This window comes from Artemia sp. Qi Xiang Cuo, chromosome 10 (assembly GCF_049724085.1).
Source record: "Artemia sp. Qi Xiang Cuo chromosome 10, ASM4972408v1, whole genome shotgun sequence".
Classification (NCBI taxonomy): domain Eukaryota; kingdom Metazoa; phylum Arthropoda; class Branchiopoda; order Anostraca; family Artemiidae; genus Artemia; species Artemia sp. Qi Xiang Cuo.
The window spans coordinates 18,382,691-18,400,059 of NC_142803.1; the positions used below are offsets into that span (position 1 = coordinate 18,382,691).

Genomic DNA, 17,369 nt, shown 5'->3' on the forward strand with positions numbered 1-17,369 from the left:
TGCAAGTAAAGTTAACCAAGTCAATTTTAATGAAACAAAAATAATACGACTGATGTCAAAACATTGGTGATCAGAGAAAAAAAGGCCCAAAGGTAGGAAGCTCGTGGTCAACTCAGAATAAGAAGTGGTGTTGAACCAAGTTTCGTGGGAAGTCTGGGGAGGAACTGAAAGCCCATGAAGCTTTTAAGGTGTTGGGGGCGTGCTCATCCTTAGATTTTCTTAAAAAAATCGACACATGTGCTAATCAAGAGGAATTTTATCCAAAACAAGAAATTAACAGTACAGAAGCATCTAACTATATGAAATATTTTGTCTTACTACAGATTATAATTATTTTAGGCCTACACATAAAATAGGATACCAGTATAATTACGTGCTGCACGCTTGCTTATTCATATGTTTCTTACTCGAGAAATATAATGTAAAATTAAATTGTGTAACGATTACTAGCTACGCTTTAAAGTTATATCTCAACCAGTCATAGAGGTATATCACGACCAGAATAAAGTTCGGAAGTCCTAACTTTACTTTCCTAACCTATCTAATCCTAAAATATTTATTCTGTTTTACGCCTACAAATCAGTTTTTTTTGGCCAATACCACAAAATGATTATATAATAAAAAATAACCTAAGTAAAAAAGTAAAAAATTAAATTGCCTTTGAAAAAAAAATATAATAATAACAAAGCAGTAAACAAAAGAATTTTGCAAAAAATGGGTACAATTAATGATAAATTAATTCTAGAAACAAACAATAAGATGAGGCCTAAGAATATCCTCCTAATCCTCGTTGTTCACGCAGTGGCCCAAGATATTTCAAAACATGGAGTAATATTCAAGCATGAAAATTCATTGCTAGTTAGCCATGACGCATGGAAAATCTTTATGAAATTGGACCCCAAACCTTTCGAGACCTTGATCCAACAAGTAACAAGACTTGAAAAAAACACGAATGAAATCAAGGAATAGATATTTATATACATAATATCGAACAAAGGAATACAGGCCAGTAAAATAATTCATAATAAAAATAATAAAGAGTTTCCAACTTCAGTTGTACCCAAGAAAAAATCAAAATTCGTAATAGATGACCTTGATGAGAAAAGGACAGGAATTGACATGGCACTTGGAACAAGCACTGAGGAAGACAAAGGGAAAAGACTGGCGGATAATATGGAATACTTAGCGAAAGACGTTGCTAAAACAAAATCGATACAAAACAATAAATTACTGACTACAGGGAAAGGAAAACCTTACGATGGAAATTACGCAATGAAAGACGAACAACCATTACCCAATCTAAATGAGAAAAGTGCCCAAAAAATTTCAACTCATCAAGCCTACTTGATACTATATAGACAAAGGTTACAAGCCCTATTTGAATTGTTCAACACGGAAATACAAAAATTAAAACAAAGTACCGCGAAGATTTTTGAAGTATTCTTTCGAAGAAATACATACCGAAGGTCTACAGGCCTAATTCCCATGATGGGAATTAGGCCTGTAGACCTTCGGTATTTATTTCTTCGAAAGAATACTTCGAAAATCTTCGTGGTACTTTGTTTTAATTTTTGTATTTCCGTGTTGAATAATTCAAATAGGGCTTGTAATCTTTGTCTATATAGTATTAAGTAGGCTTGATGAGATGAAATTTTTTGGGCACTTTTCTCATTTAGATTGGGTAATGGTTGTTCGTCTTTCATTGCGTAATTTCCATCGTAAGGTTTTCCTTTCCCTGTAGTCAGTAATTTATTGTTTTGTATCGATTTTGTTTTAGCAACGTCTTTCGCTAAGTATTCCATATTATCCGCCAGTCTTTTCCCTCTGTCTTCCTCAGTGCTTGTTCCAAGTGCCATGTCAATTCCTATCCTTTTCTTATCGGGGTCATATATTACGAATTTTGATTTTTTTTTGTGTACAACTGACTTTGGAAAGTCTTTATTATCTTTATTTGCACTATTTTACTGGCTTGTAGTCGTTAGTTCAACTTAAAGTATAGAAATATCAATTCCTTGAGTACATTTGGGTTTTTTTATAGTCTTGTTACTTATTGAAACAAGGTCTCGAAAGGTTTGGGGTCCAATTTCATAAAGATCTCCTATGCGTCATGGCTAGCTAGCAATGAATTGTCATGCTTGAATATTACTCCATGTTTTACAATATTTTGGGCCACTACGTGAACAACGAGGATTATGATGATATTCTTAAGCATCATCTTATTTTTTGTTTCTAGAATTAATTTCTCATTAATTCAACTCATTTTTTGCAAAATTCTTTTGTTTACTTCTTTCTTATTATTATATTTTTTTTTTCAAAGGTACTTTAATTTTTAATTGGGTTATTTCTTAATATATCAGCATTTTTTGGCATTGGCGAAAGAAAACTGATTTGTAGACTTAAAATATAATAAATATATTATGATTAGATAGGCTAGGAAAGTAAAGTTAGGACTCCCGAGCTTTATTCTGGTCGTGATATACCTCTATGACTGGTTGAGATATAACTTTAAAGCGTAGCTAATAATCGTTATACATTAAATTTTACATTATATTTCTCGAGTAAGAAACACATGAATACGCAAGCGTGCAGCGCATAATTACACTGGCATCCTATTTTATGTATAGGCCTAAAATAATTATAATCTGCACTAAGACAAAATATTTCATATAATTAGACGCTTCTGTACTGGTAATTTCTTGTTTTGGATAATATCAATCTTGATTAGGACATTGGTGGATTTTTTCATAGAAAATCCAAGGGCGAGCACGCCCACAACAAATTAAAAGCTTCATGGGCTTTGAGTTCCTCCCCAGGCTTCCCACAAAACGTGGTCCAACACCACTTGTCGTTTTCAGTCGACCACGAGCTTCCTACCTTTGGGCCTTTTTCTCTCTGATCACCAATGTTTTGACATCGCTCGTATTATTATTTTTTTCATTAATATTGACTTGGTTAACTTTACTTGCACACGGTTAGACTTATTATGGTGTTAAATTTATTATATTTGAAATTTATCTTTACATTAATTAGGAATATTTCCATCTGTCAGGTTTTTTAACCGTTCTGCCTGACTGTGTCGTTACTTTCTCCTCGACTTCTTGCGGTTTTTACTTTTTAGGTTCTTATAGCGAAATAAGATCAAACTTTTTGTATTGTTTTTTCAAAAATTCTTGCCCTGTTAATTTCGTTTGTTTCGCGTGTGCGGCTGCTGAAGTCGGTCTTGATTTCCCTATTTCTTTAACTACTATATGGTCTGATTCGCCGTCAGACTCTTTGGAACTAGTTTCCGATGATTCTGTATCATAAGTTTTAGAAGTTGCACCTTGCATTTTTGAGGTATCCCCTGCCCTTCCTTCGTAAATTTCTACTCCTCTGGAAGTAGAAGGTTTATTCTCTAAGTCCTCGCTTTGAGTTTTCAACTCAGGAGATTTGAAAGATTCTTGAGAGCTTTGAGAGGACTCAAGAGCTTTCGCGGGGTTCCTCCACTCTTTGAATGCCATGTCCTCAGGGGGATGGGGCATTTTTTGCACTAGTGTTTCTTTTCATGAAGTCCGTTGTTTAGGCTTGACCTTGGACACAGTTATATCATGATAGTGTCCTTGCTGGTCATCCTTGGGAGTTTTATACTCGGGCAATGTACTTTGACTCGTTTTTATGGGGAAATTTATTAAATCCATAGCTTCTCGCAGATTTGTTTTAGTTGAATCTCTTGGAGGAGTTTTCTTTACAGTAATACCCGGAGTTTCTACCGCTCTGTTCAGTTCTTCCTGTAATGACAGGGGCCTTTTTATTGGTGTTGCAGGGGAAACCATATCGTCTGCATTTCTTTTGGGTGTACAAGAGGTCGAAATTCTGTCAGGGAAAAATTGGGTTTTTGGAAATATTGTATAATCTAATTCTCCTGCGCTCTCCAATGAAAAGCTTATCTGATCTTTTGGCGTTTTTATTTCAGGAAAAAATCCTGGTATTAGGGATTTTTTCTTAGGAATAACTAGATTTTTCATTGCTAAAAATTCTTCAAAGTTTTCCTCATCACTGTCATCTTCAAAATAATCTTGTTTAAAATTAAAGGGTTTTAGCTCTGCCAATCTTGATCTAGGGGGCTCATTTTCGGCATCTGACGAATCAGTAGAGGAGGGACGTGATACCCATCTTTCCGGAAATTTGGCTCTTTTTATTCTGCTAAAATGTGCCTTGTAAGTTCTTCCGCTATTGGGGTTTTCCATTTTAAAAGTATAATCGTTATCGTACTTTTTGACTATTCTGTACGGCCCAGAGTATTTTTTGGAAAATTTTTTTGCCTTCCGTTTTTGTTTCGTTCCTTATGTAGACGCAGTCTCCTACTTCGGAATCCATATTCCTCTTTAATTTGGTTTGGTTTCTTAGCTCTTGGTTTATTTTACATTTTTCCAACTCTTGCCTAACTATTTTATAAGTTTTCCTCATCCTATTTATGAATTCGTGTTTGTAGTCCTCCGAGCTATTATAACACTGCCGAGACTAATTAATTTCATCATAGGGGATTCTAAAATCATGACCGAAAAGTAAAACAAATGTACTGGCTCTGGTTTTTTAAGAATAAGCATTGTTGATCACCCCACTTAAATAAGGCAAGAATTTATCTTAGTAAATATTCTTGTTTTTTTTCTAAATAGTTAATACGTTAGAAAATATTTATGCCTATTTTCTATTTTACCATTAGCTTGTGGGTGGTACGGGGCTGTCACCATTTTCTCTGTATTAAGAAAATTCATTAAATCTTTTCTTACTCTTGAAACAAAATTGCTTCCGTTATATCTTAAAATTTTATTTGAAAAACCAAATTGTAAAAACAAAGTTACCAACGCCATCCTGGTGGCATAATCACCTTCATCCCTTAATGCTTTTGCAAAAGTAAATCCTGAAAAGTGATCTATAATAGAAAGAATACAAGTATGGCCTCTGTTGGTAACAGGCAAGCCTCCGCTCGCTCCGTATAGGTCAAATAAGATAATATCGAAGGGGTACTTTGATACCGGGACCCTTCCCATAGGAGGATTAGGACAAGCTGGGGGAATTTTTATTAAGTTACATGCTTCGCATGTACTAACAAATTCTTTAAGTTATGTTATTGCCGAGGGCACGTAAAAATATTGTTTACTTTTAAGGATGGTGTTTATTGCCCCTAAGTCTCTACCTGCGTTTTAATGAAAATACTATATGGCATTCATTATTAATCTTTTGTTCAATTGAATTCTAACAGAAGATTAGTTTCTATTTGTTTTAGAAATTCCAATTATGCGCAATTCTCCTTTATCCAGACCAAAGAGATATTGTGTATCTCTTTTCTCATAGTTTTGAATTTATACGGTAACGCCTCATCATTCACGAAATAATTAATAAGCGACGAACATATTTTGTCCTTTTTTTGCTTTCTTTTTATATTTTCTAAAGACAAGGGACGATAGTTAACCTTATTTTCTTTTACTGTGTCTTTGACTTTGTTTTTCTTAAATTCATGTTTGCTCTTAGCATTGAGTGCGTTAACTTCATTTTCCTCATCTTCCGACGGAATATTTTCTGGGTATCTACTCAAAAAGTCACAAGCTGCATTTTGTTTACCTTTTAAATATTCAAATTGGTAATCTAGATCTTGGATTTGCATAATCCATCTAGCTAGAATGCCCGTGGGGTTTTTAAATGTGCGCAGGTACTACAAGCTTTTATGGTCTGTTCGTCGTATACATTTTCTACCGATTAAATAGTATCAAAATTTATCCAAGTGTTAGTTAATACATACTAATTCTAAGTTTGTGGTGGAATAATTGCTTTCGTCTTTTGATAAAGTTTTATTCGAATAGCATATAACTTTTTAAATTTGTTTTTGTTAGGCGGTCCCTGGAAAAGATGAAGGTATTCTACCGGGAATATTTGCAACATAATTTCGCCAATGCCCTTTAAACTTGTATCGATTGTAACGACGAAATGTCCATTCTTAAAATCAGGCATTGATAATCTCGGTTCAGAAGTGAGTACCTTTTTGAGGCGGTCTAGGGAAGTTTGAGCTTCCTGGGACCAGGTAACATCTTGGGAGTTCCCTTTAGCTAATTCCGTGAGGGGTTTCGCAATTTGGGCGTAATTGCGCACGAATTTTCTAAAGTAGCCAGTAAGACCTAAAATTCCTCTTAATTCTTTCATAGTTCTAGGGGGTTTGAGGTTTTCAACACATTTTATTTTATCAGGGTCTGGGGATATCTCTCCTTGTGTTACTACTACTCCTAAAAATTTAATTTTAGGTTGAAATAAATTTACTTTCTCAGGCCGGCATTTTAAATTGCCCTGTCTTTTCGAACACCTTAGCTAATGTTGCTAAGTGTTGTTCAGTGTTTTCTCCCACGCATATTACATCATCAACAAAATGAATGATATTTTTTAATCCTCTTAATCGGTGTAATAGGGGTCTACATAGCGCACTTGAACTTGCTTTAAGTCCAAATGGTACTCTTAAGTATTCATATGAACCACATTAAGAAGATTAAAATGCAGTTTTATGGACATCTTTTTCAGCTATTTTCACTTGGTGGTAGCCTTGGGTAAGGTCCAAGGAAGTAAAAATTTTGTTTTTGCTTGAAATTGAGTAAAGAATTTCATCTATTCTTAGTAAAGGAAATGTATAGCTAACTGCTTGTTTTTTGAGGGTTCTATAGTCTACATGAAGTCTAAGGTCACCATTCTTCTTTGGTACTAAGATCACTGATGTATGATACGGAGTTATACTTGGGAGTATAACTTAATTTTTTTTCTAATTTATGAATTTTATTTTTTAACCATTCCTTGTGCTTGTACGGTTAACGATATGACTGTTTTGCTACAGGATTACCAGTCACTAAAATTTAGTTCTCATAAAATGACATAGGTCCGATGTCAACTTCAGATTATGAAAATAAGTACTTAAAATTCAATAATAATTAAAATAGTTTTTTCTTAAGTTCCAAGTCCGTAATATGATCCATATTAAATTTGTTTAAGAATTGCGATTTAGTTAAAGGATATTTGTTATTTGAGGTTTTAATGCCGTTAACTAGGTTTCTTTTAGATTTTTCTCATCTATTTAAATCATTCTCCGATAAAACTTTGATTTGAACTAAACATGTCCCCTTTCTTAATGTAATTTGTATCATTATCGTGGTTATTGGATACCAAAATAAAACCTTCTCCTTTGTCATAAGATATAATCCTTTCCTCACATAGCATATTCTCAGGAATTTCGTTTGATGGGGTGGTAAACCATAATTTGGACATGCTAATCACGGGTTCAATCATCTGTGATATTTGAATTTTCTGCATCGTTTTGGGAGGGACTTTTGTTTTCCTTATCGCGAATCCGTAATATTTCTCTTTATTTTCATTGTTTATTAGATTCATACTGGCGTTATGCTTCGCCATTGCGGCATCTTGCGGCGTCACGTTGGGTTTTACTATGTTTTTCCATAATTCCACTATTTTCTTTATTTCGTTTGACCTGTACTGTCGCATATTTCCTATTTTTATTTTCGCAGATTCAATACATTTATTATTTAAATTTACTTCATCTCTGCAATGTCTCTCAGAATAATTGGACAAGTTTCTGATTATTCCTTTTTCTCCTTGCGAGACATGAGGTTCAAAAGATTGCGACATTATACCGTCAGAAATTTTGTTTACTGTTACGTTGTCTTCGTAACCTCTGTTACGATTTCTTAAGGTAGAAATTTCTTCCCCTACCTTAGCCGGGTAGACAAGCCTCTCGTTCGCTACGTCTAATAGTACTCTATTAGACCTTAAAAAATTATGCGCCGATAATTGCTTCGAAAGGAAAGTTATCGCATATTATAAAATTTTTCGGAAAGATCCTATTGTCCCTTTTTACGTTTAGGCAAATTGAACCTCTTGCATCCAATTTATATCCTGTCACACTAGTTAAATTGGAATTATTAAAATTTCTTTGTTGCCTAATATGCAGAGGCAACATATTAAATACGCATGAGCTTATGATATTAACTGTGGCACCACTGTCAACTAAAGCCTTAAAATAAACGTTTGCTACACAAAAATCATTAAATATAGGTAAATTGTTAATACAATGACTACAAGACGGAACTACTATCAGTTTGGACCTATTAAATATTCTGGGCACCCTCTGGGTCCAATTTATATTTCTTACGGGCCTGAAACGTTTCCCTGCGGATTTATTTCATGCATCGATACCTTCAATGTATATTAAGATGTTTGTGAGTCTCTAGGCCAGTTTGATTGGTTCATGTTTATCTGTTTTCACCAAAAAACATTACGGAAATTTGTGAATCTTGTGTCAATGTTGTTTATGTGCGGTGACTTCTAATGTCAGTATCTTGCAAAATTTTCATTTCTTCTTGATAAATTTTCGTGATTTCTACATGCTATTTTCACATCATATTGTCTTTGGCGAGTATTTGGGTTGTCAAATCGGTAATTTATTTGTCTATTTGGGGGAGGGTTATACAATTTTGGTTGGTACGCGTTGTAAGGTACTGATTGGCGCAATCTTCCCTGGCTATAGCCTAGTGCACCACCGGCACTAAAATTTGTTCTTCCGAACAAATGGTTGCCATAATGTTGCATACTGCCGACAGCAATTCTTGGTATACGGTTGGGGACATAATGGCACTCTCTCGCGATATGCCCAACACGATTGCAAATATAGCATCTTATTATTGTAGGGTTATTTTCGTAATTAGATTGTTTGACAGGCTGAAAACGTAATGTTTTCTGCCTAGCGGGTTCTTGCGTTTTATTTCTTTGTGGCACTGGGGAGTTATCCCTTGAAAAGAAATTGGGAGACGCCTGATCTCCCTTGAAGATTAGGTTCGCGTTTGAATCGCCTAGGCTCTTTATTTTTGCCTTACTGTGATTTCCGACAATCGTATCAACTTCGATTAATCGCTCTACCTCCTGAACTGCAAGATCCAACGTCTGAATATTTTTGGATATTACCATTCTATATAGTTTTAGGGGTAGCCCTTGCAAAAGGGTATTTAGTATGACTTTTTCATACAGTTGTCCAGAACCTCTTCCGTATTGTGCATCTACTGAAATGTATATATTATCAAGATGTTCCCTTATATTTTGTGAATTGTTGAAGTATACCGTTCCTTGTTTTAAATAATTTAGGGAACAGGTTTCGATAAATCTGTCTTTAAATGCTCTTAAAAATTTGTCCACCGTATTTATTGGCAAGTTGGCGTCGTCGCCTATAGTATGTTCAATCTGTTTCAGAAAGGTTAAGGCCTGGCCTTTTAATCGTAATAGAAGCATGTCGACTATCGTTTCTAGCCCCGTTTTTGTTAGTTCTACAAACTGGGCCAATTGGATGTTAAGTTCTTCAATATCTTATTGAGCACAGTATTGAGGGATAGACTTTGCTATTTCTATGTTTTTCGCGACCAACTTCTGCGCCATTAATTTTTCTTCTAAATCCTCTGCAATATGTTGTTTTGCGTTTGAATAATTCGAAATAAATTTATTTTTTCACTTAACCTATTTTGGGGGAGGCTAGTATCTCCTATGAGATATTTTAAAGGATTTTCTGTAGTAGCTTAGCGGTTATAGGCTTAATCACTTTAATTATATGTCTGTATCTCTCCAATAATTAAATTTAAATTAAAAAGTTTTATAGCCTAATTAGTTCGCAAGTTTTCCTCCAATTTCCGACCGTGCTATTTGTAGCGATAAAAGAAGATTGTGGCTATAAAAGAATGGACTGGGCTTAATTGCGGTAATAAATATTGACCGCGTCAAATCTAATATCGTACTTTAAAGCTGCGAACACCTTACCTTTACACCTTATAAGCTCTCCGATCGCGCCGCTTATGGCGCTAAAGATTGTGCTATTAAGGCCTGTGCCACCCTCAATTATTGAGAGAAAATAAAATGTGTAGCCATATAAATGTGACCTCTTTTCCTCGAGCTATCTGGAGATCAGATTCCCTGGGAACGTACCTTGGAGATATGCGAACTAATTACCTGTCGTTAGACTAGATACAGACATATAAAATGAAAAAAACACAGGTAAAAAGCAATGGATTTTTTTAGACTTACATATTTAGGTGAACAGCATTGGGTCACTTCAAATGACAACAACGGTGACTGAGATACAACAATGAAAGAATTGCAAAGCTTGAACGACAAAATAATCCTGTCCATATAAAAATGAGAGCACGAAAAACACTTTTCTTCACTATATATTCTAAGTGATCATGTGCCGTGGGATCTACCCCACGATTGGCCTAAGTCCTGAGGTGGACCAAACCCTCCATCCAATAATCTGTCTTAATTATTTCTGATGATTCAAACGTTCACACGGCTCATATAGTTTAAACTTCCTTAGAAATATTGTGCGTAGCATTTTTTTTATTACCCACTATCTTAGCGAAATCCAAAGCTTGGATAGTGCCGTTCTTTGTCTTAGGCTAACTGCAATTTTTCTCTTTGCTGATTAATGACTTTTCTTTCTTTTTGAAACTAGATTTAAACTTAATTAGAGGAAGTCGGAATTATCTTTAGAAAGAAGGAACTTTATTTTGGTATTTTAAATATATCGCTCACGGTACAGCCCTCACGGTATTACTCACGGTACAGCATCCGTGATCTTTCTTCTGGCAAAAAATGTATAAGTCCACATTTTTGTAGATAGGTGCTTGAAACTTCTACAGTAGGGTACTCTGATACGCTGAATATGACGGTGTGATTTTCATTGAGGTTCTATAATTTTTAGGGGGTCTTCCCCCCTTTTTTCTAAAATCAGCCAAATTTTCTTAGGCGCGTAACTTCTGATGGGTAAGACTAAACTTGATGAAACTTATATATTTGAAGTCAGCATTTAAATCTGATTCTTTTGATGTATCTATTGGTATCAAAATTTCATTTTTTAGAGTTTTGGTTACCATTGAGCCGGGTCGCTCCTTACTTACAGTTTGTTACCACGAACTGTTTGAAATCGATTTACCTTACGATTACCAGGTTTTTTATTTGGCTCCAAAGTCCCTCATTTTGGGTGGAAACTTGGATATGGTAAAAAAAAAAAAATAAAAAAAAAAAAAAAAAAAATAATAATTGCAAACGATTCCCATATGGGAATCGTTTATAACGATTATAACGAAAAAAGTATATAACGCATGTTATTTTGGAATAGGTAAAAACGCAACCAATCGCAAAGGGCCGTATTCAGGATTTTTTTTAGAGGGGTCTTTACACAAAACAAACTTAAAAAACCCATCAAAATTTCTTTGTATTCACTTTTTTTTACATTTTTTACGAATCGGATAAAAATTTAGGGGGGGGGGGGGGACAAACTCCCTAGCCCCACCCCTGGCCCCAAGGCCCCATGCAGCCTTGAAACGACAGACCTTGCTTAATATCAGAACAAGGATTTACAATCCTTGTTCTGAGTTTTGTAATAAACTCAGGAGTTTGTAATAAACTCAAGGTTGAGTTTTGTAACAAATATCACAAAGCACCTTCAAAACTACAACAGAAAACAGTAGCAATAATCTTAGCAAGGGGCATGGAAATTTTTCCAAATAGAGGCCATAGGGGGGATATCATGTCTGACGATGTTTTCTTTTTGAGGCCCAAGTATCCAAGAGAGGGTCTTTGGATGATCATTCGGGTAGTAGATCGGGGATACTCCACCTGTTCCATCTCCACTCCATCCAGGTATGAATATTTACACTAACCGTTTGGGATTTCCTCCTCCTCATCAGATCCAGTAGTGCATACAATCAAGGAAAGTCTTTCCTCAGGGGATTTTGTAAACAATTTTGAGGCCTCTTCACAAGCATCCCTCCAATCGGAATCATCCGGCACATTAAAACCATATTTGTCGCTATCATCCTTGGATGTAAAGATTTTTACATTTCTAGAAAAAAAAATCATTACAAAAGAGAAATATTTTTGAATATTTGGAACAAATTCAATTAAATGTCGTATTAAACATAGCTTTCTTAAAAACTAATTAAATATATATATATATATAAATATATATATATATATATATATATATAATAAATATATATATATATAAATATATAAATATATATAAATATATATAAATATATATAAATATATATATATATATATATATATATATATATATATATATATATATATATATATATATATATATATATATATATATATAATATATATATATATATATATAAGTATATTTGAGCCGTCCTAGCCGAGTGGATTGGTGCGCTGGATTTAGCATCCTTTGTCCAACAGGACGAGGGTTCGAATCCTAGTGCACCCAATTATTTGGTTTGGGATGGGGATCAGTAGCGTGACTCTGTAAGCTGAGCCAGAGTCGACCCAGATTTAAATGGGTACCTGGAAAAATCTGGGGAAGGTAAACAGGAGGGGATGTGTGAAAGCACAGGATCGTTGCCCCCCCCCCCACCATTACACTTCCAAACTGAAGGGCCAAGAAACGGATATCAGCACCGCCGGTATGGACTGTAAAGTCCAATGCCAGATTATATTATTTTTGTTTGTTTTTTTAAACAGGCACAAGTCAGAATTATGACGAGAACTTTTGAGCAGTTGTTCCAACCGATTTGTGGCCATGCCCCACCTAGGCTTTTCTAAAATCCCGATGGCCCCTCGTGATATTTAAATTGTGTTATTCAAAATTTTACGTGCATTCACGTGAAGGAAGCTCAAAAGGCCATTAAATCGGCTTTTTTGGGGAGTTTATACTATTAAAAAATAATGTCTGAATACAACACCTTTTATACAGCGTATAACATCATTGCAATACTATCATGTATATTTATTGCTATTTAAATACATTTGAATTTGACGTCACTCACATGAAAATGTTTTTTTTTTAATTAAGGCTCTAAAGTATAGTCAGCCGAAGGGTGCACGTCCTGCCCATGACCCACCAAAATATTACCATGCCCAACCGGTGGGGCCTGCGTTTCATGTTGGGAATTACGGATTTAGAGTCGTAAACACCCGAATCTCGAACAAAAGCATATAAATCAAAGAAACGAAAGAAAAGGCGGCGACACGGAAAAACTAAGCAAAATTTTAAAAATTACAAGTATAGCAAAGAATAAGCAAATGAAATTTCCTGGTAAAGAAGGTTCAATTAAAAAGAGATAAAAGCGAAGAAATTAAAATAAATATAAATGAATAAATTGAAATGAATGAAAGAATGTTCTTTATTACCCATCTATAAACAAAAAAAAGAAGAAAACGACGGAGCACAATAAAAGAAAGGAAAACCAAACAAACAAGTCACAAAGATATACACAAATTACTAATAATACTAAATCTAAAATTATACAAAAAATAAATACCCCGTTTGGGATAAGGAGCGACAACATTAATGCTTTAGAAACAAAATTATGGAAACTACAACAGAGAATTATGGAAAACTGGCCGCCCAGAACAGATTATATTAAATATCTAATCTAACCAACTCCATATATTAAATATTTAATTAAAATACACCTATATAAAAGTTTATCTCACTGAGACTAAGCTAATTATCTCCGAATGCAGACAGAGAAACCAGTTTTATTCAGATCAAGAACTTGAGTGTGGTCGGGATAACTGATAAGTACCCCGTTTTTTGTCTTTTTATTTTTTTGTTGGGATAACTGATAAGTACCCGGTTTTTTTGTGCGCCCTTCCACGGGTGAGAAGAGGACTGGTAACTCAGTTTCTGAAACTGTTCATCCCCGGCCTGAAGCGGTTCCACTACACCGAAACGGTTAACGATGTACATATTCTTGAACCACCAAGGGGCCTGAAGTAAAAACTTCGCTTACTTAAAATAGCACTTTCGCAACCCTCGCCTATCAGATTCCGTAAAAATGTCCCACAATGGGGTCAAATATAGAATATGCGGGAGAGCCACACTACTACAGATTCGAGAAAGGACTTTCCGTTCCGGATTACGCTGCGATGTAACGACACTAGCATAAGCAATGCTAAGTTTGCGCTCAACATTCCAAAGCAAAAGCTTTCGTGTATTTCTAATCGAAGACCCAATCGGGAGACCTAAATATGTTAGTATAGCAGTAACTTCTTTCTATTGACCATCTCCCAGAATCTTCTATCTCCCAGAATCGGAAAAAGTGACACTCAACTTTATTCAAGTGGTTGTGTTGATGATTACTACCCTCTTTGAATACGCCACTATTCTTTTCCGCAATCGATTCTGATCAGATGTTTAAACGAGTGGCTAATCTTTTTTATATTCAATTCGTCCTTAGTTTAATGTTTGAAAACTTATAATGTCTTTAGTACTAAAATTTCCCAGAGACATAAACTGATTCTATTAATGAGAGTAGTTGAATTCTAAAGTATTGCGCCTATTACCTGGTTTGTGCTTTATTAAATTTTTTAATAGCACTGTTCCTTTTGTGTATTATACTTTCCATTTTTGCGTTGTGTCAGTTATTTACTTTAGGTTTGAAATACTGGGTTTCCCAGTTCAATCACTAATAAAGTATCTATGTTTATTTAATTATTTTGCTCAAAACCGAGGAGTATATAAGACACATAAATGAAATTGCAAAAGAAAAACAAAATACTTCAACAAACGAAACAAAGCATTGATTTAAAACAGGCTCCATGTAAAATACGTAAGAAAAAAACAACAAACAAATTATTAAACATTATTTAAGTTCTGAAAAAGGGGAAAAGGTTATGGATAAAGAGAAAATTGTAAAACTTGTGATACAAATTATCCCTCTTAATTCTAGCTATTTCCAACAGCTCAGTGCTCAAAACTAATTCAGTGTTACTAAAACAAACTGGAAAACCAAGTAAAAATTTACAATATTTAAAATAGCAAACGTGAATTAAAGAAAAGTCGCAGATTTTAAAATCTCGAAAAAGAAGGGCAGGATAGATAAGATTATTGAGCAGGGGAGGATGTTATGGATAGGATATAGGACATTAAAAAAGGTATTATTGAGCAAAATGCCTTTCTAATAAAGAATTTTTTTTCGGTCGGTTCGTTTCAAATTATAGGCTCTATCCTATTTCTATGGGATTTCCCGGGCCCAAATATGGGATTTGAAAGTCCTTGGGATAAGATCTGTGGTAGATGGCGGGGGAAGCCTGATCGCATAAATTTGCCATTTCCCGAGTTTCTGCATTTTATTTATTTGTTTAATTCAAATACAAACTATACAAATAGTAAAAAAAAAAACAGTAAAAATCAGATACACATACCGTGCCAACAATTGACTGATACAGGTAAAATACTTGGAAACACTCTTGTTGCTTTCTGGGCATCAATTTTGATATGAGGTCAGTTTTCCTCTTTGCAAGACACTGCTCCGTTCTCGCAGATTCCACCATCTGCTCTCTTTCACTTGTTTTGGACTTCACAGCTCCTTCGAGCAAAGATACAGCTAGGGCAATGTCTATGGAACTCTTGGACTAGGCAGCCTTCTTCATTCTGTCGGTCGCTTTCTGAAGTATAGTATCTGCTACTGTTCTCTTTTCTTGCTCTGACGCTGCAAGTCTTTTCCTTTTGCCTTCCAGGTCATCTATTTCTTTCTTTTTGTCGTGGACCTCCTGCAACTTCCGCTTGTTGTCCTCTTTGAAAGCTGCTTTCTCCTTCTCGAATAGCTCTTTTTTTTTCTTTTCATCCAGATATTGTTGATACCGAGACCGTGCGGAACGTGCACGATTCAACAGCGCTTTTGTAATAACAAAGCGTCCTGGTTTTCCTCCATAAAGCCTCAACGTGTCATATACCATGAGTCTCGCATCAAGAGCGCTTTGAGACATTAATGCCTGGTCTTCACCGAGAATTCTACCATAACACGAGATCCCAAGCTCAACATCTGCACTGCCATACGACAACGTCAGCACCGTTTTGATGAGCTTGGTAAGTTACGGGTAGTTGCTGTCCCCGCGCTCATTCACCAGTCCAAAATAATGGCTACAAAAATGATTGATCCGAGTAATGTACTTAAGGGGTCTAGTTTCCGTTCGCAAAAGCATCAACTCAGCCTGGGCGACGTCTGAGCGTACTCCAATCGCTATCTCACGTGCCACAACCGCTATATCTGCAATGCTTCTTGAATCCTTCATGTTGATCCGACTCAAACAGCGTAAAGCCTCTAGAAAACCATCCTTTTTCCAAAGGACATTTGTTCAAAATATGGCGAATACCCGTAATTAAATGTGTTCGCACACTGACATAGAAAATGGCCTTGTCTTTCAGTGTTGCTTTGTCACTAAAAGCTTGTTCCACATTTTCTGAACTTTTGGGCTTTTCTTCAAATTTCTCAGCAAGGTTTAACATTTCTGGTGAGAAATTTTCAGTCTCAGTCACGAGATCTGGATTAAAGACCCGTCCGCAAAGCATCACAACTAGTCTTTTGATCTCTGAGTGCAGAACATGAATGAGAGGCTCTTATTTCTGGAACAGTTGGGTGAAACTCATGAACAGTTCTGCTGAGGCTAGAACAAACTCGAGTTTGGCCTTCATCGTCGCACTTCTGATATAAACCCCAATCTTCAGAAATTTGGGAGTGGACAGAAGATACTTCAATTTTTCTCTCTCGGCACGAAGTTCAAGAAGTACTCTAGGATTGCCGGCCACTACTGCAAGATTCTAGCAAGGGCACGTCCGATCGTCAGCCACCGGCTTGGGACATGCTTCATGAAAGCATTCTCTCGCACTACCACTTTCTTTTGGCACTTTCGATAGTCTTCACAACGTGCAGGCCAGTCGTCAAAAAATTAATGCATAAAAATAACAAAGTCGGAACATTCTTCTCCGAACACCTGAAGATCTTCCAAGAAGCCTTTATGGATTATATGGATGTTGCAAGTACCAATGTTCAACATTCCCTTTTCTCACTTTCTTTTTTTCGGCATTGAACATGTTCGAAATGCTTTTGTTGACGTTTGGTCCGTCACTTCAAAGTGTGATCAGTTTTTCAAGTGGCGGCTGATTCTACTTAATGGCTGACATATTCTTCCTATACAGGTCATCACTTGTCGCGTGGCCCATAAAACTTGTGCATAATTGTCTGCTCTGGGTTTCGTTTCCGTATGAGGCCTAATATTGAACAAGGATCTGTAACTCTTTCATACCAGCGTTGTTGGTTGTCTTGTCATATTCTAGTACAAAATATAACTGAATGTCCTTCCCAAGTATTTGCTTACAGTAAGGATGCAGCGCATCGGTGATCAGACACGTGAGTTTCTTCGCATATAGGACATTCCGTTGGAGATCTTACCGAGGAACATCGCATGCAAGCTTCAAACAATATGGTCTGAAGAGTTAGCAGACATGGAACTCCGTATTGTCTGAAGTGCCCATATTAACT

The 17,369-nt window shown here is 35.6% G+C and overlaps 1 protein-coding gene across 1 annotated transcript in view; it reads right to left on the reverse strand.

Moving 5' to 3' along the window:
* The window catches only part of LOC148947534 (DNA mismatch repair protein Msh6-like), a 281,626-nt gene that overhangs the window by 251,013 nt on the left and 13,244 nt on the right, over window positions 1-17,369 (reverse strand). The window contains exon 3 of the mRNA XM_089095293.1: window positions 11,733-11,914. Coding sequence (XP_088951419.1) covers window positions 11,733-11,914 — 182 coding nt within the window. The remainder of the gene's footprint in view (window positions 1-11,732; window positions 11,915-17,369) is intronic.